The 26,854-nt window shown below is 40.5% G+C and overlaps 1 protein-coding gene across 9 annotated transcripts in view; it reads right to left on the bottom strand.

Moving 5' to 3' along the window:
* The window catches only part of LOC125149256 (ankyrin repeat domain-containing protein 26-like), a 112,094-nt gene that overhangs the window by 74,298 nt on the left and 10,942 nt on the right, over positions 1–26,854 (bottom strand). For 4 of the 9 annotated variants that reach the window (XM_047828101.1, XM_047828110.1, XM_047828104.1 and 1 more), the window contains exons 4-8: positions 26,038–26,144; positions 22,039–22,109; positions 7,116–7,152; positions 6,568–6,621; positions 1,737–1,809 (exon numbers count right to left, since the gene is read on the bottom strand). In XM_047828101.1, coding sequence (XP_047684057.1) covers positions 1,737–1,809; positions 6,568–6,621; positions 7,116–7,152; positions 22,039–22,109; positions 26,038–26,144 — 342 coding nt within the window. The remainder of the gene's footprint in view (positions 1–1,736; positions 1,810–6,567; positions 6,622–7,115; positions 7,153–22,038; positions 22,110–26,037; positions 26,145–26,854) is intronic. The other 5 variants (XM_047828102.1, XM_047828103.1, XM_047828105.1 and 2 more) reach the window with 5 other exon arrangements.

Here is a 26,854-nt window from a genome sequence, read left to right as displayed (position 1 = left end):
AGGAAAAAAGGAAAAAAAAAATAAGACATGACCAATCAATCAAGCATGAGATAAGACAAGGAAGAAAAGGAAAAATGTGAGCAAAATAAGGTAAGTGGAAACAACACACATTTTTCAACAGGTACATAGGTAGGATTGGGAATATACTATGGACAATAGTCTCTTTTAACCCTTTTAAAGTTATATGTGTGTATATATATGCATATATGTATATGTATATGTATATATATGCATATATGTATATGTATATATATATACATATATATATGATGTGTACATAAAACAGTCTTTGATTCACAGAATACTCCTAATAATGCTGACTTTTATCACTCTACAGCTATCTAGTTATAAATACTGTAATGAAGAATTTAATTTTTTTCACTCTAAAATAAATTGTTCAATTACTGGCATCTATCACTTCCTAAGAGCTACAAATTAATACTACACTAAGAAAAGAACAGAACAAGAAAGGTTCCTAACACATCAACTTTCACTATGGAGAAAGAATTGGGAATGAGAATTCTAGGAAGAAATGTGAACCTTCAAAGGATGTATGTAATGGGACACAGATGGGGTTAACAAAACAAAGGCTGAGGAGTTTTTCTCTGCAATTCTAAGTTCACAACGAGAGGATACTAAAAATATACTGTAACCTTCTTTCTTATGCAACTCCTGATTTCCTCAATATAATTCATTTGCGTTTTTACATATAAAACACCAAAACGGAATATAAACTGAAGCCTTACTTTTTAAATTCACATATTTAATTGTGACATATCATGTGTATTTCGTCACTTACAAATTCCATTCTACGGAATTCCATTTCCCTACTCATTTATTCACATTCAAAAACTATGACATTGCTTCTTCCAAGCAAGACTTTATTCTAGGAGCTCCAGGAGTCAAACAAGTATGCTTCCTAACCTCCAGTAGCTTATAATGATTTAGGGGCTTTGAAATGAATATTTAAATAAATATCAGATGTCTGAAACTTTAAATTTTAGAATCTGACACAAGGACTAGGAGGAGATTGTTTTAAAAGCTAGAATAGGAAAGATTTCTGAAATTAGAAATTTGACAACTTGGCTATGAAGAGCCTCTGCTCATAGAGCTACTCTTTTCAGCAAAATACGTATTCTTCAGGGAGATGCACGATTGTCACTTACTCTTCGTGGAGTTATTTCAAAAATATAGGGGAACACTTTTGTAAGGTAAATGTTGAGAAATAATGTAAACATCTAAATGTCTACATTTTCTAATATTATTTTAGTCTAAATGTAGAACAAAGGATAGAGACAAAAGAAAATCCTGTATCTCACCAAAAGAAAAATTGCCTGGGGCGGAGGGGAACCTACAATAGATACTTGGATCCAATAAGATTTCATTTAGGCAGGAGTATTATCAGTCATGTTAGTATCACAGTGAGAATCCTTACCCTTAACCAAATGTCATATTTCCTCCATTATGGGAAAGCTTTTCCCAATATAATTTCACGGTCATTATATATTTTCCAGCCCATTCTTTGATCAGCTTCCACCTCTAGGATTTACCAAAGGAAAACAAAACAAAACAAAACATTCAACGCGTCATGTATCTGTAAAGTGGTTTGTTCTTGCTAACTTTCCGTTACACACATAAAATGATGATACACAGGCTACTGTGTAAATTTTCAGAGTAAATAAGGAAGAAAACTAAATTCAGAGCAGGAAAGTGAGTTTCACAGGAGGGTACTTTACCTCGGTACCAAAATCGAAGTCTTGGCTAGCTGATGTAGGCCATGAATCATCAGGACCAGGTTTGTCGGAAAGCCTTTAGAGCAAAAATATGCAACAAAAACACGTTCATTTATTGAAAAACAAAATTTCAAAAATTAAGGGAAAGGTCAGCTATCTGTTTCTTCAACGAAGTTTCTTGGTATAATTAAACGTTGGCCTCTGTTGTTTTCATTACGTTTTACTTTAATTCCAGTAATAGTAACATCCAGTGTTATATGAGTTTATGAATATAGCGATTCACCAACTCCATACTCACCCTGTGCTCATCATGACAAGGGCACTCCTTCATCCCCATCACCTCTTTCACCCCTCCCACCACTCACCTCTTCTCTGGGAACCATCTGTTTGTTCTCTGCAGTTAAGATCCTATTTCTTAGTTTGTCTCTCCCTTTTTTTTTTCTCCCTTTGCTCATTTGTTGTTTCTTAAGTGCTACATGAGTAAAATCATATGGTATTTTTCTTTCCCTGACTTTGCTTACCATACTACTCTCGGGCTCCAACCAGGTCATTGCAAATGACAAGATTTCCTTGTTTTATGGTTGAGTAATATTCCAGTGTGTGTGTGTGTGTGTGTGTGTGTATACACATATACACACACATACATACATATAGGACTTCTTCTTCGTTCACTCGTCTGTCCATGGACGCTTGCACTGCCTATTGGAAATAATGCTGCAATAAACACAGGGGTGCATGTGTCCCATGGAATTCGAGTTTTTGTATTCTTCTGGGTAGTATCCAGTAGTGCAATTACTGGATCATAGGATAGTTCTGTTTGTAATTTTTGTTTGAGGAACCTCCATACTGTTTTCCACAGGGGCCTCACCCATTTGCATTTCCACCAACAGTGCCAGAGGTTTCCTTTGCCTCCACATCCTCACAAACACTTGCTTCTTGTGTCTTGGAGTTTAGCCATTCTGACAGGTGTGAACGTGGTCTCTCGATGTTGTTTTGGGGAGCATCTTTTCATGTGTCTGTTGACCATCTGCATGTTGTCTTTGGGAAAATGTCTGGTTATGTCTTCTGCTCATCTTTAAACTGGGCTTTTTTGGAGGGGGGATGTTGACTTGTATCAAGTTTTTATACATTGAGGATACTAACCCTTTACAGGATTTGCAAAACATTTGCAAATATGTTCTCCCATCCCAGAGGTTGCCTTTTAGTTTTGACAGTTTCCTTCACTGTGCAAAAGCTTTGTAGTTTGATGTAGTCCCCATAGTTTGTTCTTGCTTCGTTTCCCTTGGCTCAGGAGACATAACTAGTAAAATGTTGCTACAGCCAAACATCAGAGAAATGACGGCCTGTGCTCTCTTCAAGGATTTTTTATGGTTTCAGGTCTCACACTTAGGTCTTTAATTCATTTTGAGTTTATTTCTGTCTATGGTAAAGAAATTGGTCCAGGTTCATCCTTTGGCATGTGGCTTGTCCAGTGTTCCCAACACCATTTGGTGAAGAGACTGCCTTTTCCCCACTGGATAGTCTTTCCTGTTTGTGGAAGATTAACTGACCATACAGTTGTGGATTTCTTTCTGGGTTTTCGGTTCTATTCCATTGAGCTGTGTGGCCATTTTTTACACCAGTACCCACCATACTGTTTGGAGGACTACAGCTTTGGAATAAAACTTGAAATCTGAGATTGTGATACCTCCAGTTTTCCTCTTTTGCAATATTGCTTTGGCCATTCAAGGTTTTTTGTGGTTCTATACAACCTTTAGGATTGTTTGTCTAGCTCTGTGGCAAATGCTGTTGGTATGTTGACCGGGATTGCATTACATCGGTAGACCGCTTTGGGTAGTGCCGACACTTTAAAAATATGTATTCTTCCCATCTGTGAGCATCGGATGTCTTTCTCTTTCTTTCTGTCATCTTCAATTTCTTTCATCAGTGTTTTACGGTTTCCAGGGTACAGGTCTTTCATACTTTGGACCCTGTTTTAAAAAAGCTTTCAGTTCTCTATTTTGCCTCCACCTTTCCTAACCTGTGAAAGCTCCAGGAAAGACCCAGTCTGAGTTTCCATAACCAAGTGTGACAGGCAGGGAATTCCCTGAAATGGTTGAAAATTAAATGTATAAAAGTTACCACAATGACTTCTCACCTCACATCTGTCAGAATGGCTCAGTTTCAACACACAGGAAAGAACAAGTGTTGCTCAGGGTGTGGAGAAAAACAAAACAACCCTTGTGCACTGGTCATGGGATGCAAATTGGTATCGCCAAAGCGAAAGCCAGTATGGAGGGGCCTCAACAAATTAAAAATACAAATACCATAGGATCCAGTAATTCCACTACTGGGTATTGATTTACCCAAGGGAAATGGAAATACTAATTTGAAACGATATATGCACCCCTATCTTTATTATAGCATTATTGACAATAGACAAGATATGGAAGCAACCCAAGTGTCCGCCAATACATGAACAGACCACACACACACAAACACATACACACACACAATGGAATATTACGCAGCTATAAACCAGAATGAGATGTTGCCATCTGCAACATCATGGACATACCTAGATGGTATGAGGCTAAGTGAAATAAGTCAGACAGAGAAAGACAAATCCTATATGATTTCACTTCTATGTAGAATCTAAAAATGGGAACAAATGAACAAACAGAGAAAAAGCAGAAACAGACCCATAAATAAAGAGAATTGACTGTTGCCAGGAGGGAGGTGAAGAGGGGGGATGGACAAAATGGGTGAAGGGGAAAGGGAAGTTCATGGTTCCAGTTACAGAGTAAATAAATCACAAGGCTCAAAGGTACGCCATAGAGAATCTAGTCAGTGATATCGTAATAGCATTCTACATTAACAGATGGGAGCGACACTCATGGCGAGCATGGTGGAACATCCAGAGTTGTTGCATCACACATTACATTGTGTGTCAGGGAGACCTCCGTTTAAGTAAATATACCAAAGTGAAGGTTTCTATGTTATGAGTGGAAGTACTAACTGGAGATTAAAAGATTAAAAGTTCCCAAGGCCAACTTTGTTCCTACACTGGTCTTGCCTTATTGAGGTCCATAAGAACTAGCAAGACCTTCCAAGCCTTCAGGGGCATTCAGCTACCCAAGGAGAGAGACTGCGATCAAAATGGTCCTGGTAGTTGTGCCTCCATTTCTCTCTATGCTGCCTGAATACTTTCTTCCCTATGAGCTCCCACTCCTCCATCACTCTTTGGCACGGTTCAGTGACATTCTCCAACCTTTCAATCTTTAGCCTATGAAGGCACAGACTCCTACAACAAGGATGGGCTCAAATGACCGAGGGTAGGAGCCATGTCCTGCTCCTGGAGAACAAGCTAATTGGGAGTCTCAGTCATCCACACAGTCACCTCAACATAGGCATGTTATCACCTATCCAGATGAAGCTCCCCTACTGATTTGACAAGTCAGTCCGACCCCTGCCTAGCCCTACAGGTACATGGGAAGGGCATCACAGATTTAGGAAAAGAGGTGGAGTGAGGGGACAGTTTGTCTTGGGCCATACATCTCTGTAGTTCAGAATCTCCACCCCCCCACCCGCAATTCCTTGAGGGGATCTAAGCCTTCCTCCCTAAGTGGGGGTGGAAGTAGAGGATATCATATTTCTCTTTGCTGTAAACAGACTCTTCCCAGCAGCTCAAATGATTTTTAATCTCTCTCATCAGAAAATCTGAGGTATGCTCGCACCTTCAATGAAACCAACACACACACAAGCAGAAACCTGGTCACGACCCTCTTGAACTCTCTATTTGAATATGCCTTTCTAAACAACTCCCCTGATCCTGGGTCCTTCATTCCTGTCATTCATCTTTATGTCACTTGGCATAAACCCCCATCTTCTGACATCTTTTCCAAAACTCTTATTCCTATCCAACTCAGTGTTGTTCTTCTTGAAACCTGATCTCCTCTGCTAATTCGATTCTTACCATCCTTCATTGTATTCATTAGACCCGCTCCCCAGCTTTCTATTAAGACATTTGCCTGCAAGATGAAGACAAAAAACAAAGAAAGGAAGAGAGAAAGAAAGAAAGAAAGAAAGAAAAGAAAGAAAACAAAACCCGAATTTAAATCTCATTTCTGTCACTTATCATATCCAAATAGGTCACTTCAATCTCTTTTGAGTTTCAAACTCTCCACGTAAACAACCATTGGGCAAGGAGGTTAAACATAGGTTGAAGTACCAGAGGGTATTTTGATGAAGTAATCTCTGAGGTTACCTACATATTGAGATCCTAAGTACTTTTGATTTGGCCTGGACAAATGGAGAGTCCTTAGCTGGCAGAAGTGGAAAAGTTAATGGGGGGGGGGGGAAGAAATACCAAGAAAACCAGAGAAGAAAGTAAAAAGGCCAAAACACAGTACAGAAAAGTCATGGGGAAAGAAATCTCGAAAAAAAGAAAGTTTCCTAGAACTAGTCAAGGGTACTAGCCCAAAAGGAAACCAGACTGGGAACCTAGGCAACAGAGAATCATAGAGCAATATCCTCGAAATTGAGGCTGAATTTAATTAATGTAACATGGTCTACAACTAGATATCCTTCCCTTACAGAAAACTCATGTCTCAAGAAGAGGGGATATCACCACATCTAAGGAGCTGCCTGACTAGATCTTGCTTATTATGTATAAAGCGTGACACCATGGCCATAGCTGACATCCACCCTAAAATCTCTGATGGTAAAAAGAAGGGACTAGTTACCACTACACTGATTACTTTTGTTAGCGCTAGTGGTCAAACATATAAGGGCAAATGCTTGGACTAACCTGGTTTCTTAAGAAAACCCTAAAATAGAGTTCCGACACCATTACCTTTGACATTCTGAGTTGATCTGTCCTAGGATCTGTATCTTCATCTCAGTGCTGCTGAGGAACCAGAGAATAGATGTGGAAGCTACACAGGCTGACTATGGAATCATGGAGCAAGTAATCAACCTCCCTGAACCACAGTTGCCAGAGTAATTAAAAGTAGGCTACAATAACACAGCTACTTGAAAAGCTATGCAATGACTATATAACTTAACAGATGTTATGCATATGATATAATGTCCAGTCAAGGGTAGAAGACCCAACAACTGCTTTTGTTCTCTGCGTTCCCTTAGGAAACACATAACTTTCAGTTCATTCATTTCCTTTCCTTTCCTTCCATTTTCCGTTTCATTTCATTCCATTCCTTTATACTGTGAGAATGAGTGCACACAGAAAGAGGGAAAGATATCCCAAGGAGGCTGTCAGCGCAAAACCCGACGTGGGGCTTGAACTCACAAACCCGAGTTGAAATCAAGAGTCACACCCTTAACCGACTGAGCCACCCAGGTGCCCCAATAAATGTCATGATTACAAATGCATAAAAACCCTACCTGGTTATAGAGTCTTCCTCGGAATTCTTATCTGTTCCTAAAGAAAAAAGCAAAATACATGTTTAATCAACAATGGAAAAATATAGGAACTTACAAGTGTATGGCTAATGATTTGTTCAAAAGTATTCGTTTGGGACCACACCTGGAAACCACACTACACTGAATGGTAATTATACCATTGGTAGGCTTAAAGCACTAAGAAATCTTACTTTCTCCTCTATATTGACCAAAGGCAAGAATGGGTTTTATCAGAATGTGACACCTACAGGTAAACTGATGTTTACAATGACCATCACTGACTGACTCTATGACACTGAAGGAAAGTGGTATCGTTAGGAGAATGATTATCCTAAGCTGACAATGTCAAACTGAAACTAGCATGATTTTTCTGGACTTCCACTACTAGAGGAGTTAAAAGAGAGTATATTTATTTTGCTGTAACACGGCAGAACTTCCCCAGCCCTTCAGTACAGACTGTTCAGTTTTAGGATGAAACACCCCCTCACAAAGTGTGCTCTATAGCTATTGTACTTTGCAGCATGGCCAAACCATGGCAAACAGACTCTCCCTGGCCTTATTTCCAATGGCAAGGTAAGTAAGAAGGATTTGGCATTCCAGTTTGATAAAGTTCTAACCTCTTGAGACTGTCTCCTTCCATTGCTAGAGAGTCTATCTAGTCCCACCGCACATCACAGAGGAGGATGATCCCAATGTGAATGCTATGTAGTGGTTCATGATGTCATTTTTCTCAACCCTCCCCATTAGGTGACACACATCTAGAGAAATCATGCTTTTCTTCATGGAAGGTATGTATCATCAGATCCTCTACTGATGAGCAACAAAACAAAACCAAGGGCAAAGAATATCTTGAATGCCTACATTCAATTACCGGGGAATTTTAATCTTCTAAACATTCAAGATGCCCACTGTATGATTCTTAGTATATGACACTCTGGAAAGAGCAAGACTATGGAGGTAAGGGTTGGGGTGAATGTAGGGATAAAGGGGCACAGCAGAGAGGACCTTGAAGGCAGTGAAACTCTTTCACATGATACAACAAAGGTGGATTCACATCATTACACATTTGTTAAAACTCATAGAATGTATAACACCAAGGCTGAACACTAACGCAAATTAGAGACTTTGCCTGAAAATGATGAGTTAGTGTGCGTATAAAACACACCACTGTTGTCAGGGTGCCTGGGTGGCTCAGTTGGTTCAGCGTCCAAGTCTGGATCTGAGCTCAGGTCATGATCTCACAGTTCATGGGACCAAGTCCTGCCTCAGGCTCTGTGCTGACAGCACACGATTCTTTCTCCTCTCTCTCTCTGCCCCTTTGCTGCTCACACGCATGCATGCTCTCTCACTCAGAACTAAACAAAGGAACTGAAGAAAACATACTACTCAAAATGGACCACTGTCGTGCAAGATGTTGACAACAGGGGAGGCTAGGCGTGTACGGGAGCATGGTATGGTATATGGAGACTCTCTGTATTTTCTATTATGTTTTGCTGTGAACTTAAAACTGCTGTAACAATAAGGCTCATTAAATGTAAACAACAACAGTGTTTTTTTTGCAAGATGGCGGCTTAGGAGGACGCTGGGCTCACCGCACGTCCTGCTGATCACTTAGATTCCACCTACACCTGCCTAAATAACCCAGAAAACCGCCAGAGGATTAGCAGAATGGAGTCGCCGGAGCCAAACGCAGATGAGAGGCCCACGGAAGAGGGTAGGAAGGGTGGCAAGGCGGTGCGTGCTCCACGGACTGGCGGGAGGGAGCCGGAGCGGAGGGGCGGCTCGCCGGCCAAGCAGAGCCCCCGAGTCTAGCTTGCAAAAGCGGAGGGGCCTGACGGACTGTGTTCCGACAACAAGCGCGACTTAGCGTCTGGGAGGTCATAAGTTAACAGCTCTGCTCGGAAAGCGGGAAGGCTGGAGGACAAGGGGGGGGAGAGCTGCTGAGCCCCCTGATGACAGAGCTCAGTTTGGTGGGGAACAAAGGCGCTCGCCAGCGCCATCTCCCCCGCCCATCCCCCAGCCAAAATCCCAAAGAGAACCAGTTCCTGCCAGGGAACTTGCTCGCTCCGCGCAAACACCCAACTCTGTGCTTCTGCGGAGCCAAACCTCCGGCAGTGGATCTGACACCTTCCCGCTGCCACAGGGCCCCTCCTGAAGTGGATCACCTAAGGAGAAGCGATCTAAGCCTGCCCCTCCTGCCCCTGTGCACCTTGCCTACCCACCCCAGCTAATACGCCAGATCCCCAGCATCACAAGCCTGGCAGTGTGCAAGTAGCCCAGACGGGCCACACCACCCCACAGTGAATCCCGCCCCTAGGAGAGGGGAAGAGAAGGCACACACCAGTCTGACTGTGGCGCCAGTGGAGGGTTGGGGGCAGACATCAGGTCTGACTGCGGCCCCGCCCACCAACTCCAGTTATACACCACAGCACAGGGGAAGTGCCCTGCAGGTCCTCACCACGCCAGGGACTATCCAAAATGACCAAGCGGAAGAATTCCCCTCAGAAGAATCTCCAGGAAATAACAACAGCTAATGAGCTGATCAAAAACGATTTAAATAATATAACAGAAAGTGAATTTAGAATAATAGTCATCAAATTAATCGCTGGGCTTGAAAACAGTATACAGGACAGCAGAGAATCTCTTGATACAGAGAGCAAGGGACTAAAGAACAGTCACGAGGAGCTGAAAAACGCTTTAAACGAAATGCATAACAAAATGGAAACCACCACGGCTCGGCTTGAAGAGGCAGAGGAGAGAATAGGTGAACTAGAAGATAAAGTTATGGAAAAAGAGGAAGCTGAGAAAAAGAGAGATAAAAAAATCCAGGAGTATGAGGGGAAAATTAGAGAACTAAGTGATACACTAAAAAGAAATAATATACGCATAATTGGTATCCCAGAGGAGGAAGAGAGAGGGAAAGGTGCTGAAGGGGTACTTGAAGAAATAATAGCTGAGAACTTCCCTGAACTGGGGAAGGAAAGAGTCATTGAAATCCAAGAGGCACAGAGAACTCCCTTCAGATGTAACTTGAATCGATCTTCTGCACGACATATCATAGTGAAACTGGCAAAATACAAGGATAAAGAGAAAATTCTGAAAACAGCAAGGGGTAAACGTGCCCTCACATATAAAGGGAGACCTATAAGACTCGTGACTGATCTCTCTTTTGAAACTTGGCAGGCCAGAAAGAATTGGCACGAGAATTTCAGGGTGCTAGACAGAAAAACTATGCAGCCAAGAATCCTTTACCCAGCAAGTCTGTCATTTAGAATAGAAGGAGAGATTAAGGTCTTCCCAAACAAACAAAAACTGAAGGAATTTGTCACCACTAAACCAGCCCTACAAGAGATCCTAAGGGGGACCCTGTGAGACAAAGTACCGGAGACATCACTACAAGCATTAAACATACAGACCTCACAATGACTCTAAACCCGTATCTTTCTATAATAACACTGAATGTAAATGGATTAAATGTGCTAACCAAAAGACATAGGGTATCAGAATGGATAAAAAAACAAGGCCCATCTATTTGCTGTCTACAAGAGACTCATTTTAGACCTGAGGACACCTTTAGCTTGAGAGTGAGGGGATGGAGAACTATTTATCATGCGACTGGAAGCCAAAAGAAAGCTGGAGTAGCCATACATATATCAGACAAACTCGACTTTAAAGGCTGTAACAAGAGATGAAGGACATTAAATAATAGTTACAGGGTCTATCCATCAGGAAGAGCTAACAATTATAAATGTCTATGTGCCGAATACCGGAGCCCCCAAATATATAAAACAATTGCTCATAAACATAAGCAACCTTATTGATAAGAATGTGGTAATTGCAGGGGGCTTTAACACCCCACTTACAGAAATGGATAGATCATCTAGACACACGGTCAAGAAAGAAACAAGGGCCCTGAACGAGACATTGGATCAGATGGACTTGACAGATATATTTAGAACTCTACATCCCAAAGCAACAGAATATACTTTCTTCTCGAGTACACATGGAATATTCTCCAAGATAGATCATATACTGGGTCACAAAACAGCCCTTCATAAGTTTACAAGAATTGAAATTATACCATGCTTACTTTCAGACCACAATGCTATGAAGCTTGAAATCAACCACAGGAAAAAGTCTGGAAAACTTCCAAAAGCATGGAGGTTAAAGAACACTCACGAATGAGTGGGTCAACCAGGCAATTAGAGAAGAAATTAAAAAATATATGGAAACAAACGAAAATGAAAATACAACAATCCAAACGCTTTGGGATGCAGCGAAGGCAGTCCTGAGAGGAAAATACATTGCAATCCAGGCCTATCTCAAGAAACAAGAAAAATCCCAAATACAAAATCTAACAGCACACCTAAAGGAACTAGAAGCAGAACAGCAAAGGCAGCCTAAACCCAGCAGAAGAAGAGAAATAATAAAGATCAGAGCAGAAATAAACAATATAGAATCTAAAAAAACTGTAGAGCAGATCAACGAAACCAAGAGTTGGTTTTTTGAAAAAATAAACAAAATTGACAAACCTCTAGCCAGGCTTCTCAAAAAGAAAAGGGAGATGACCCAAATAGATAAAATCATGAATGAAAATGGAATTATTACAACCAATCCCTCAGAGATACAAACAATTATCAGGGAATACTATGAAAAATTATATGCCAACAAATTGGACAACCTGGAAGAAATGGACAAATTCCTGAACACCCACACTCTTCCAAAACTCAATCAGGAGGAAATAGAAAGCTTGAACAGACCCATCACCAGCGAAGAAATTGAATCGGTTATCAAAAATCTCCCAACAAATAAGAGTCCAGGACCAGATGGCTTCCCAGGGGAGTTCTACCAGACGTTTAAAGCAGAGATAATACCTATCCTCCTCAAGCTATTCCAAGATATAGAAAGGGAAGGAAAACTTCCAGACTCATTCTATGAAGCCAGTATTACTTTGATTCCTAAACCAGACAGAGACCCAGTAAAAAAAGAGAACTACAGGCCAATATCCCTGATGAATATGGATGCAAAAATTCTCAATGAGATACTAGCAAATCGAATTCAACGGCATATAAAAAGAATTATTCACCATGATCAAGTGGGATTCATTCCTGGGATGCAGGGCTGGTTCAACATTCGCAAATCAATCAATGTGATACATCCCATTAACAAAAAAAAAAAAGAATCATATGATCCTGTCAATAGATCATAAAAGATCATAAAAGCCATTTATGAAAAGCCCACAACTAACATCATCCTCAATGGGGAAAAACTGAGAGCTTTTTCCCTGAGATCAGGAACACGACAAGGATGCCCACTCTCACCGCTGCTGTTTAACATAGTGCTGGAAGTTCTAGCATCAGCAATCAGACAACAAAAGGAAATCAAAGGCATCAAAATTGGCAAAGATGAAGTCAAGCTTTCGCTTTTTGCAGATGACATGATATTATACATGGAAAATCCGATAGACTCCACCAAAAGTCTGCTAGAACTGATACAGGAATTCAGCAAAGTTACAGAATACAAAATCAATGTACAGAAATCAGTTGCATTCTTATACACTAACAATGAAGCAACAGAAAGACAAATAAAGAAACTGATCCCATTCACAATTGCACCAAGAAGCATAAAATACCTAGGAATAAATCTAACCAAAGATGTAAAGGATCTGTATCCTAAAAACTATAGAAAGCTTATGAAGGAAATTGAAGAAGATTTAAAGAAATAGAAAGACATTCCCTGCTCATGGATTGGAAAAATAAATATTGTCAAAATGTCAATACTACCCAAAGCTATCTACACATTCAATGCAATCCCAATCAAAATCGCACCAGCATTCTTCTCGAAACTAGAACAAGCAATCCTAAAACTCATATGGAACCACAAAAGGCCCCGAATAGCCAAAGAAATTTTGAAGAAGAAGACCAAAGCAGGAGGTATCACAATCCCAGACTTTAGCCTCTACTACAAAGCTGTCATCATCAAGACAGCATGGTATTGGCACAAAAACAGACACATAGACCAATGGAATAGAATAGAAACCCCAGAACTAGACCCACAAACGTATGGCCAACTCATCTTTGACAAAGCAGGAAAGAACATCCAATGGAAAAAAGACAGCCTCTTTAACAAATGGTGCTGGGAGAACTGGACAGCAACATGCAGAAGGTTGAAACTAGACCACTTTCTCACACCATTCACAAAAATAAACTCAAAATGGATAAAGGACCTAAATGTGAGACAGGAAACCATCAAAACCTTAGAGGAGAAAGCAGGAAAAGACCTCTCTGACCTCAGCCGTAGCAATCTCTTACTCGACACATCCCCAAAGGCAAGGGAATTAAAAGCAAAAGTGAATTACTGGGACCTTATGAAGATAAAAAGCTTCTGCACAGCAGAGGAAACAACCAACAAAACTAAAAGGCAGCCAACGGAATGGGAAAAGATATTCGCAAATGACATATCAGACAAAGGGCTAGTATCCAAAATCTATAAAGAGCTCACCAAACTCCACACCCGAAAAACAAATAACCCAGTGAAGAAATGGGCAGAAAACATGAATAGACACTTCTCTAAAGAAGACATCCGGATGGCCAACAGGCACATGAAAAGATGTTCAGCGTCGCTCCTTATCAGGGAAATACAAATCACAACCACACTCAGGTATCACCTCACGCCAGAGTGGCCAAAATGAACAAATCAGGAGACTATAGATGCTGGAGAGGATGTGGAGAAACGGGAACCCTCTTGCACTGTTGGTGGGAATGCAAATTGGTGCAGCCGCTCTGGAAAGCAGTGTGGAGGTTCCTCAGAAAAGTAAAAATAGACCTACCCTATGACCCAGCATAGGAATTTATCCAAAGGATACAGGAGTACTGATGCATAGGGCCACTTGTACCCCAATGTTCATAGCAGCACTCTCAACAATAGCCAAATTATGGAAAGAGCCTAAATGTCCATCAACTGATGAATGGATAAAGAAATTGTGGTTTATATAAACAATGGAATACTACGTGGCAATGAGAAAAAATGAAATAGGGCCTTTTGTAGCAACGTGGATGGAACTGGAGAGTGTGATGCTGAGTGAAATAAGCCATACAGAGAAAGACAGATACCATATGGTTTCACTCTTATGTGGATCCTGAGAAACTTAACAGGAACCCATGGGGGAGGAGAAGGAAAAAAAAAAAAAGAGGTTAGAGTGGGAGAGAGCCAAAGCATAAGAGACTGTTAAAAACTGAGAACAAACTGAGGGTTGATGGGGGGTGGGAGGGAGGAGAGGGTGGGTGATGGGTATTGAGGAGGGCACCTTTTGGGATGAGCCCTGGGTGTTGTATGGAAACCAATTTGTCAATAAATTTCATATATAAAAAATAAAAAAAATAAAAAAAAAACAAATTACACACACATACACAAAAAAAACCTGAGAACAAACTGAGGGTTGATGGGGGTGGGAGGGAGGAGAGGGTGGGTTCTGGGTATTGAGGAGGGCACCTTTTGGGATGAGCACTGGGTGTTGTATGGAAACCACTTTGTCAATAAATTTCATATCTAAAAACAAACCCATAAATTGGGAAAACTGGGAATAGAAAGGGAACATCTTAAATCTGATAAAAATCATAAAATAAAAAAAAAATAAATAAAAATAAAAATAAATGTAAACAACAACAACAACGACAACAACAACAACAGAACACGGTATCCACTGAAGCTACTCTTACCATATATTAATGCAAGATACAGTCACCTTGAACATTAAGATAGATATGAAAGTAACACAGTAGGGGTACTGTCTCCCATATGGAATTATATGAAAATACATAAGGCAACATACAAAAATACAAAAGTTACTTGTATACTTAGGAAAGAAAACAATTGGTGAATATGATCAAATATAACTATAAACAGGAATCCAGCCCTATAGGAATCAAACCTGGGTTTTGCATATAATTAAGAGATTTTATTCTAAAATAAATCAAAAATAATTATGTTGATCGTATCTAAGAATCATAATGAAAGCTTAATCACATCAAAAAGATTATAATGACCTAATATGGCCCTAGTCTTTTTTGTACAAATACCTACTTCATACGGATGATGAAACTGAAACCAGTACCATGGTAACCATCATATTACTTGCTAGTAAAATACAATTTTAAGACACCACCCAAAATTAAGTCAGGGCTATAATTCCTATGCAGAACAGATTTCATCCAGCAGGCCAAAGATGGCTACCCTCAGAACATCCTCCTTGAATGACTGGCCCTTGGTTGTTCCCTGGGATCTTGGACTTAAGGAAGGTTCCCACCATTTCCTAGCTGGTTAAGAGTGGCTCACTGTGCCTAAGTGCTGGTACAATCAATGTGCTTAAGGCCGTACACTTGATTGCCTTCTGGAAACCTGGGATTTTGGCACATGCTAAGGAGAAGATGCCTATGTGATTAGCGTTTGATGAAAACCTTGGGCACCGAGTACCCATAAGCCTCGTACTGGCAGACAACATTTCACTTGCGCTGTCCTAATTTCATGCTGGAGGAATTAAGCACATTCTGCTAACTCCATCGAGAAAGGATTCCTGGAAGCCTGCGCTTGGTCTCCTCTGGAATTCACCCCATGCACCTTTTCTCTGCTGATTGGCCTTCCTAGCCTGTCCCCATACCAAACCACAGGCATGAGTACAACTATATGCTGAGTCCTGTGAGCTCTTCTAGTGAATAATCAAATCTGGGTGCCGTTGGGGAGCCTCTAACACAACTGCGTTATATGAAATTTGTATCATTTGGGTTGATGTCTTACACGTGGTTACAGTCAGAAGATTATGTCACAGAATACCTGTCCTCGAATCTCTTTTTCTTGGTATTTGCCTAGAAAATTCCTCCATTCCTATATATCCATTTGAGGAAAGGTTTCAAAGGAATAGATGAAATCATGATGTCAGAAAGGGTGAAACAGGCAACACTCCTATTTTACTCAGAAAAATAAGAGAGAATCCTGGTGGTTGCCAGTATGTTCTACCATATACAAGTTCCTCTCAAATATGGAAAATCAGTTCATTTTCTCCAACTCACTAGGACTTAGTTCATTTTTCTGGCAGATAGGAATCAAAGAAGTAACAGGGATCGTTCTAGAAAAAAACAGAACTATCAGACCCAGTATAAAAACATACTACCGATTATATTCTTTTTGTTTCGTTTCCTTAATTTCTTAGAAAATTAAAAATATAGTTCACCTATTAAAGGCAGTTATTGCCAAAATAATCAAAAAGTCATAATTACTGTGTCCAAATTGTCAGGGGAATTATCCAGTCCACCCTGAAAACAGCAGATTTGAGCATTGAAGATCAATAGGACCCATTTGGGGGAAGGCAAAGTGAGTTATCTTCTATATAATTGGTTCAAAACTTGGTATTCCAATTGGCCACATATTCTTGTTAAGTCACAGCTTAACCAATTTGTGAAAAAAATATTAAAGCAGTTCATTTTAAAACTGTACCCTACAAAAATTTCTACCTGACAATCCAGAAAATGCTTTCAATCTTGACAGGACATCACCACTGACACTATCACTATCACTATATCACTATCACTATCACTATCACTATCACTGTGTGTACAGGTAGAAAGTCGTTTTGCCTAAGAAACTCATAAAGATGACACAAACTTGAGATTAGGTAGCCCAATGCCTTAGAAGGAAATATACATATTCCTTCTAAGGAAATATACGCATGGTCAACATGCATATGGTGGAAATGTATTCTAATAGTAGTAGATTCCAAGACAATTTTCCTTAGAGCTTTCTTTAGGGATGAAATTCAGAAAGGCAGACTAAAAGGAGAGATATCAGAAGAAGGCCAATCAAAAGAAAATAAAGAGAGACAGCACTAACAAAATACAGTCAGGTATTCAAACATAACAAAAAAGACACAAGCAAAAATAATCCCGTATTGACTTTTTTACTGACATCACTAGAATTCCCAAACTACGGAGAACTAGTAGATTCAGCGCATCACCTGACATTTTCTTCTTGTTATATTAGTTTTCTGCAATAACATATTGACACGAGGTCGGTTTCTCCAGTCTGCTGCTCTAGAAACTATTTCTGATCAAAACTTAAAGCTATTAAAAATACAGCTGTCTCGGGATTCCATTCCAGAGACAGGGCCTGAGAGTGGCTTCCAGCTGTTGCTGCCAGATTTTTGTCCCAGTATTCATCCAGAAGAGTTCATCAAGGACTTGAGGAAAACCTCAAGTACTCCCACAAGCAGCAGGTAAGAACGACAACACTTTTCCTCACACTTGACTCCTAGGTTTTGACAATTATGGAAAAATGCTGGGCAAGTATACTCACCAGGCTAGACCATTTTCCCTTGACCCTGCCTGGGTAGGTGTTGCATTTACAAAAAGTTAGATAGGACCTTGGTTGATATGTTATTGGTCCACGTTTGGACACCGAAAGCACCAACCACGTAAATAAAAGGCCTTAGCTCACAAATTGTTCTTTTGAAAAGGTTACCACCAGAGAACTTTTAAAAGTTAAATCCAGGGGCGCCTGGGTGGCGCAGTCGGTTAAGCGTCCGACTTCAGCCAGGTCACGATCTCGCGGTCCGTGAGTTCGAGCCCCGCATCGGGCTCTGGGCTGATGGCTCAGAGCCTGGAACCTGTTTCTGATTCTGTGTCTCCCTCTCTCTCTGCCCCTCCCCCATTCATGCTCTGTCTCTCTCTGTCCCAAAAATAAAATAAACATTGAAAAAAAAAAAAAAGTTAAATCCAACTTTCTTTGTGGTAATTTGATAAAATACTCCTGCTTGACGTTTTTGAAAATTTTCTCCACATCACTTCCTCTAATTCCTCGCCTACTTTTTCCCTAGCACTCCTCAGTCTTCTTTACTAACTGCCATTCTTCCATCCATCCTCTCTAAAATGGTATCCCCAGGGTTTGTTCACTGGCCTTCTCATTCTCCATGTTCTCCATCATGGACAAGCTCAATCTTTATCCAAGCTATGAGTCTGCCTAGTAATTCTCAGCAGCTTATTTCAAATCTGCACCTCCAATCTTGAAGGTCTATCTCCAGCTGGAAATTCCTATTATTAAATTATCCAAATACTGAGAATATCCTACATGGATATTCCATCAAAGTCAACATCTACAGAAAACTACTGGTCTTCCTCATTCCTGCTGCTCTCCTCTGTTCATCTGATAAAGTCCTACTCATTCTTCATGTCCAATTTAAATGCTGGTGCACAACCTGGAAACCTCTGAATCTTCTGAGAGTTCTCTCTCACCCCCTAACTTTTTATATTCAGGAATCACAAACTCATATTAACTGTACTGTTTCTGTCTCTGCTTTATCTTTCCCCTGCTACTGCCCTAGTCAAACATGAGTTCTTAACTGATGATTTTCACAGGGAAAAAAAAAGCCACCAAATATTATTGTTATTTCTTAAATGAATAAAAAATTTTCAGCAAAACAAATGAGAAAGACCCAAGGCCCAGAAAAAAAAATTAATGGAATAAACTGAACCCCCTGACGTTTTCAATCTACACAGCTGAAAGTTTCACAATGGACTAATACCAGGCTAAGAAAACAAGAGCTTCCTTTGCCTCCCAGTCTCTTTATGTGGTTTCCTATAACCTATCCTCCATATGAGGGTTCGGAAAACTACGGCCACAGGCCAAATCCAACCTGCCATCTGGTTCTGTAAATAATGTTTTATTGGGGCATAGTCCCAGGTCTTCACTTACATATTGCTAACGGCTGCTTTCACACTACAAGGGCAGAGCTGAGAGACCACATCACCTAAAATATTCACTGGCTCTTTAGGGAAAAAGGCTTGGTGATCTGTATTTTATGCCATAACCAGAGTGTCCTAACTCAAATCTAATCTTCTTAGTCTTCGGCTTCAAATTCTCCAAACTCCCTGCATCAAATACTGCTGCCTCCCTCCCTAAGAGCCCTTCCATATTCTTCATTCTTGCTAGAGAATCACAATTTTATTTGGATATTACTGTCTCCATACACAAAGAAGGTGGCCTCACCCTGGCTTCAAAAAGAGAAAGGATTATTCTAAGCTAATCACAGTACCTGATTTACCAGGGACCAGTTTAGGAGTGAGTATGTGATGTAACCTAGTCTTTAAAATGCTAGAGGAAGTCTACTGCAAGCCTCTTCCTAGTGAAAAGAAACACCTAAAGAAAAGCAGTCCTTCCCACCCACTGGATGTTGCCATGTGAGAGTATGATACCTGGAGCTGTTGCTAATTAGCCACCCCGGAAAGGAGAAATAAAAACACCACCAACTCCAAAACTGAACAAGAGACGACTGGGATCCTGATGACATCACCGAACCATCAAAACATTTCTGGTTCCTACTGTTTTCCTCGCTGTTAGAAGTCACCTATTATTTGCCGCTAAAAGCATTCTACCAAAGAAACTTCCCAAGGCCTATCGGGTAAGATCTACTCCTTTCTATAGCACTGACAAACTTCCATAAGCTTGTCTTACCTACGTAGTCACCTCATTCCCAACCATTCCCATAGCACACGTTTTCTACCAGCAAAACCCAACTGCTCATAAATCCTGCTAAGTTCACTTGGACACCTTCGCCTCTGCACTGCTGTGTACTCCGCCAAACACGTAATCGTGACAGTTTACAAACATTGTCAAACATACAAATGTTGGTCCTGCCAAACATTGTCATTCTGCCTCTCTACCTGGCAAACTCAACTACTCACCCTGCATGCTTACCGTAGATTCTACCCAGTCTTTGAAAACTCTGATTCCTCACCGTGAACTTACGGTAACTGGAACAAATGCCAATACAAAATAACAATGATAATTATAAACTCTACGAGACTCTGGCACCTAGTAAGCACTAAAGAGAGTAAATAATACAAATGACAGGGATAACAACAAACTCCTGGGGTGCAGAGACTGGTTTTTGAATGTTTGTATTCTACAACAGGATAACACTTAGTAGCTAAAAGGCACTTAAGAGTGACTTGTGAAGTGAACAAATGGACGTGAATAAAAATGATTCCTTTGAAAATTATTTTTAAAAACCACAGAAACGTTTCTGTTTCAAAAACCGCAGGGACAGCTCTATTCTCTTATGAGCACCTTCATGATCCAAACGCTGTCTGCTCGATCTTTGCCTTTGCTGTAACTTCCAGAACTAACCTACAGAAGGTCTTTGGTAACAGTCTACCAGGTTAAAGCTTTCTTCCTACTTTTCAGATTGTGCAGTGCACTAGGTGCCACAACTAGGGAGCAACAGTTAGCATTCTGTGTGTGTTTGTGTGTGTGTGTGTGTGTGTGTGTGTGTGTGATTGTGAAACATCTTTGTGCTTTTATTTATAATTCCTGGAGCCCAAGTTGCCCTATTTGAATACTTATGAAGATAAAATTTTGACTAATGGCAACAGAGTATCTTATTCTAACAAAGTTACACTGTCGTGACAATTCTCCAAGAAACAGAAGAAAACATTGTTCTAATGAAGTCAACATATCTCATTCTGGATTTGTTGTTGTTGTTGTTGTTGTTGTTGTTGTTGTTTTAAATGTTTATTTATTTTGAGAGAGACAGAGAATGCATGTACAGGGGAGGGGCAGAGAGAGAAGGAAAAGGGAAAATGCCACACAGGCTCTGAGCTGTCAGCAAAGAGCCCGACAGAGAAGTCTGACACAGGACTCCGACTCACCAACTGTGAGATGATGACGACCTGAGCTGAAATCAAGAGTTGGACACTTAACTGATGCAGCCACCCAAGCGCCCCTCTCTTTCTGTTTTGATTTATGAGGAGTGAAGTTGATAATGGTGAGACCTTGATACAGTATGTGAAATAACCTATGCCTCTCAACAAGGCATTGCTTTTCTTCGGTACTACTGGCAGCTATCTGTAAAAAACAATCTCATTGGCATTGCTGCACACTAGCTAAGTTTTGCAGTTCTTATGATTTGCCATTTGTTTATGGGACCAGGAAAGTACTGTAGAATTCCCAGTTTTAGGGCTGGTTAAATTTTTTTTTCAACGTTTATTTATTTTTTTGGGACAGAGAGAGACAGAGCATAAACAGGGGAGGGGCAGAGAGAGAGGGAGACACAGAATCGGAAACAGGCTCCAGGCTCTGAGCCATCAGCCCAGAGCCTGACGCGGGGCTTGAACTCACGGACCACGAGATCGTGACCTGGCTGAAGTCGGCCGCTTAACCGACTGCGCCACCCAGGTGCCCCTCGCTGGTTAATTTTTTAATGAGACAAATCACTAGGTAACAATATTTAGTAAATATAATCCATTTGTAAACATTTTATAAAAGATCCATTTTTATAGCAAGTGCAATTTGTTATAATATGTTTATGGAGGAAACATAAAACCTACTAACTTAAAAATCATTTTTCCTCTGGGCACCTGGATGGCTCCGTTGGTGAAGCATCTGACCTTGGCTCAGGTCGTGATCTCGCAGCTCACGAGTTCGAGCTGCACATTGGTCTCTCTGCTGTCAGTGGTGGAGCCTGCTTTGGATCCTCTGTCTACCTCCCTCTGCCCCCTCTCCTGCGCTCGCTCTCTCTCTCTCTCTCTCTCTCTTTCTCTCTCAAAATTAAATAAACCGTTAACCAAGCATTTTCGTATTTATTACACAAAGATGTCACATGGTATTTTAGGGGTCATGACTAAAATAATGAATTTCTTCTCAGATAATACTGCCTCATATTTTCAATTACCTACAGTTAACTTCTTAAATCATTCTGAACATTAGACTCTAAAGAAAGAAATTAAGAAAGAAAATGAATACACATGCAATTTACACATTGGTGTTCTTTTCTCCATTGTTCTTTCATTATCAAAACACCCTTACTCTGACTTTACCTATGTTAGGACCACCAAGAGCAATTCACTATGTAAAGTCTTACCTGGATTGCTATTTTGCAAAGAATTTTTAAGCATGATTTCTTCTTTATGGTGGCAAATTATTTCGTCACTGCTATGTATAAAAAAGGGTGATAAATAATATTACTATTTTAATGCTGATATGAAAAACATTTACCAAATACATCAAATTCTTAGAGTATTTCAAATAATATCAGAGCAAATATCAAAACTTGAATTACCCCATATACTTCAAATTTGTACATTCTAGAAGCCTTTCATTAAGTCTGTACTGAAAGAAGAAAAAAACAGGAAGATGAACCAGTCATGAATTGAGGGCATTCTAGCTTAGTCAATTAAAACTAGCTGGCCCGGGGCACCTGGGTAGTTAAGCGCCCAACTTTAGCTCAGGTCATGATCTCACGGGTTATGGCTTTGAGCCCCACGTCGGGCTCTGTGCTGATAGCGCAGAGCCTGGAGCCTGCTTCGGATTCTGTGTCTCCCTCTCTCTCTGCAACCACCCCCCACCCCAGCTCATACTCTGTCTCCCTCTATCAAAAGTAAATACACATCAAATAGTAATGAGAATCATTAGAATTCGCTTGCCAGAATGGAAAGGGTTTGGAACTCAGAAGTCCTAGCTCTATAACCTATAGCTATTTGTTCTTGGAGAAGCCACTTCTCTTTGGCTCAAAATCTCCCTCTATAAAACAAGGGAAATTACTGCCTTAGTTTACAAGGTTGATAAGAGGATTTAATGAGATATTATACCCAAAACGTGGCCTCTCAGGCCATGGCCTCTTAGGTGATGCTCATTACTCTGGGAAGGGCAAGATGAGACCTTCCATGACCTCAGAAAAGATGCTCCACAGGATTTAAAGTGGTAGTCCAGGGGCACCTGGGTGGCTCAGTCCGTTGGGCATCCAACTCTTGATCTCATCTTGGGTATTGATCTCAGGCTCATGAGTTCGAGCCCCATGGTGGACTCCACGCTGGGCATGGAGCCTACTTAAAAAAAAAAAAAAGGCAGGGGTACAGATCTACTAACAAAGGAGAAAGGGAAGTCCGATCTCTTCCTGCAGCATCATTTGAACCTCTCTGACAGCTTAGAATGGTCCCAACTAACATCTTCTGGCCAAAAAAAAAAAGACAAACAAGATCCGCAAAGGGTAACTCATAAGGAAAGTCTAGGCTAAGATCTGGGTTCCACATAAGGTCTTTGAGCGTGGAGGGACAGGGGTGGATGGCGAAAGCCAGGAGGCCCAGCTGCCCCAACAGGGTGCTGGTGCTTTGGGATAGCTGCTGAGCATATGTGCATGTGCAGTGAACAAAAGAAACTTTGTAACTTTGAAATCTAAGTGTGGATCACCATGAACACTGAAAAATCTGGATCAGCAAGGGAATCCTGGGAGCAAAGGTCAATCACGACCAGACTGCAGCACCAGTTTCAACAGCAATGCCACAGAAACAGAATCAAAGAAAACTGTAGAATGATCAGATGCCCTTTTGTCCCCTCCAAATGACTTGTGAAAGAGGACTGTCTCTTTGGTCTTAGGGTGCTCCTTAGGTTCTTGTAAAATTCAAGGGACAGAGTACAGGAGATAGCCCTCAAAGGAAAGTACAGGGTCTTCTACAAAACTGAACATTTCAGGACCCAGGTTACTAGTTAGAAAACGCAGAGATGTAACATTATTTGTGCCCCATGCAGAGGGGTTATACTTGAAATGAAATGCATAATCCTGGACGATAAAGGTCTCAAAAGTCCAGAGATAAAGAATCCTGCACACATTCCTACTTCCAACTAGTCTAGTCCTTTGCTTGATTTCTGGCTCATGTTGTGGACTACCCGACTGCCATTCCCAAACTGCCTGACCAAACTACGAAATCCCATCTGTTCCATACGAAGATAACAGTTACATTATTTTAAAACTCAGTTTAGTAATAACTAGCATTTTAATACAAACACTTACAGATTAAAACCCTTAATATAAGCATATTCATCTGTAGCCCATCCATATACATCTTGAGGAAAAGGGTCAATACCTTGCTGAAGAAGAAGCCTGACTACATTTGTTGCGTCATAATTTACAGCAAGCATGAAGGCTGTTCTAAAATAACAGAGATAACTTCACTCTTAGGAATCTAGAGTTATTGAAACAGCTAATTTCATACGCTGTATCAGGTTAATATCTTGCCTATCTGTTCAGAATCGACCATTCACATGTTTCAGTGTTCATCTTTGTAAATGATCTCCAAGGCCAAAATGAAGGGACAAAAAGGAAGCTTCTTGTCCCACTTGGGTGATGTATTATAGAGTTGCTAATTTTAAGTCCTTTGATAAACAAGAAACTATGCTGAGGTCACTTATCCGAATAGGTAAAGATTTAAAAAAAGAATTCCCCATGTCTTCCTTAATCTGATACAGTGCACTTCAAAGCCATCTAGAGGTCAAGTAATTATAGAAACTATCTGCAGGCTTAAAATGATAATATTTTAATGCGAATGCTAACAAAATAGGCATAATTATAGTTAAGGATGCTGATAAGCCTATGGTAGGCGCTAAATTAAATGCTATGTATATAAATTATTATTTATGCACAACCACCCTTGAAGGATATATTATCATCATCCTTTTCATATCAGGAAACATAGTGATGATACGTAACTCTCCCAAGGTCACAACACCTAGCCAGTAGGAAAGCTATGAATCAACTTAGTCTTGTGTGAATCTAAAGCACATCTCTTCCTTCTTTATCACCCACCTATAACTTATCCTCATGAAAGGAAAAGTCTATTCAGTTAAAGTTATCTTTCATCTTTCTACTCCTGCCAATTAAAAATAAAATCAAAAGTACATATACTGGACATGAAAAGGGGTAACACCTGATGAGACCTGGTAATAGCAATTAATCATCACTTAGAGATCACCTAACGACATCAGTATTCCCAAAAAAGAAAAAAAAAGCAATTTCAAGAAAAGTGTCATCCAGAAGACCAAACAACTCCTATTTATGTTTAATACGCATCTTTTTTTAAACATTTATTTGCTTTTGGGAGACAGAGCTCAAGCAAGGGAGAGGGGGAGAGAGAGAGAGGGATACACAGAATCCAAAGCAGCTCCAGGCTCCGAGCTGTCAGCTCAGAGCCCGACGTGGGGCTCGAACCCACGAACCATGACACCATGACCACAGCCAAGGTCATAGACTTAACCAACTGAGCCACCCAGGCACCCCAATATACTTCTTTGAAGGAAAAATGTATATGAAGTAGAAGTTCTTTTTGTTTTAAGTTTATTTACGATTATTTTGAGAAAGAGAGAGAGTGTACGCGAGAGTGTGGGCAACGGGCAGAGATAGACAGAGAGAGAGAGAGAGAGAGAGAGATTGAGAATCTGAAGTAGGCTCTACACTGTCAGCACAGAGCCTGATGTGGGGTTCAACCCACGAATCATGAGATGATCACATGAGCCAAAGTCGGATGCTTAACTAACTGAGCCACCTAGGTGCCTCTACGAAGTAGAAGTTTAAAAAAATACCATAAAAGGGTTAAGAAGGCCAATATTGTGTCATAAAGTAAATTAAGAGCTGAGAGTCCACCCTTTATAAAACTAATATGAAATCCCTTTAGTTAACACAAAATCATGTGGCAGAAAAAACAAACACAGAAACAAAAAAACCCACTGCAGGAGCAACTGGGGGACTCAGTTGGTTGAGCATCATCAGACTCTTGACCTCAGCTTGGGTCTTGATCTCAGAGTCATGAGTTCAGGCCCAGTGTTGGACTCCAGGCCGAGCATGGAACCTACTTAAAAATAAACCCTGCAAATGACATGAGTCAACATCATCAAGGAATATGAATTCTGCTATACCCTGTTCTTCATGTTGCCCAGTCATATTAATTGCTTTCTGCCTAACTGGTGATGTGTTGACATTTTTCACTATATAATTATAAATTAATCTTCTTCTTCTGAAGTTAATCTTCCTGACTTGAATAATTATTACCACTCTAGAACCATACTAAGGTTTAAAAGAAAACTACTGCACCTTTTTAATTTATCCTCTGCATGTATATTTGCCGCCTTTTCTACTAACACCTCCACTATTTGCTGTTTGTTTTCATTTACAGCAACTAGAAGTGGTGTGAAGTTATCCTGTAAAAGAGCAAAAACAATTCAGAATTTACAAAATTACACCTTTCCATACGGAATTTTAAAACATACAAAAGATCCTCTAAACTTCAACATATAATACAAAGAGTAAATAAAAAATGGCCTCTTCCTTCCCACCCCTGTGCTTTCACCTGCTGCTGCTCCTCTTTAAAATAGCCCTCCTCCACTGGGCCACCTGGGTGGCTCAGTTGGTTAAGTGACCAACTGCAGCTCAGGTCATGATCTCAGGGTTTGTGAGTTTGATCCCTGTATTGTGCTCTATGCTGACCGCGCACAGCCTGTAGCCTGTTCCAGATTCTGTGTCTCCCCCCCTCCCTGCCCTCGCTCTCTCTCTCTCTCTCTCAAAAAGAAATACACATTAAAAATTGTTTTTAATAAAATAGCCCTCCTCCACCTTCTTCAACAGATTATATGCAGTCATTCTCCCAAACTCAATTCAAACACTGACTGGTTCCAAGATCGTTGCTTCTATCACAGTACTCATGATGGTATACTGTAGTTATTGTTCCCTGTCTAAACCAAGAGCTTCTTGAGAGCAGGGGCTATTTCTTATCTCTATATCTCCAAACTCCAAAACACAGCAGTAAATGCTTTAAGTACTTTTACTGAATTAATAACCTAAATGATGATCTCTGGAGCAGTGTTTCTTAAATTATCTTCCAAAGAATACGTACTTTGCCAGAAGGTAAGTA

The sequence above is a fragment of the Prionailurus viverrinus genome, chromosome D3, assembly GCF_022837055.1.
Source record: "Prionailurus viverrinus isolate Anna chromosome D3, UM_Priviv_1.0, whole genome shotgun sequence".
Lineage (NCBI taxonomy): Eukaryota > Metazoa > Chordata > Mammalia > Carnivora > Felidae > Prionailurus > Prionailurus viverrinus.
The sequence above is the reverse complement of the archived record's forward strand: the minus strand, read 5'-3'. Positions and strand labels throughout refer to the sequence as shown.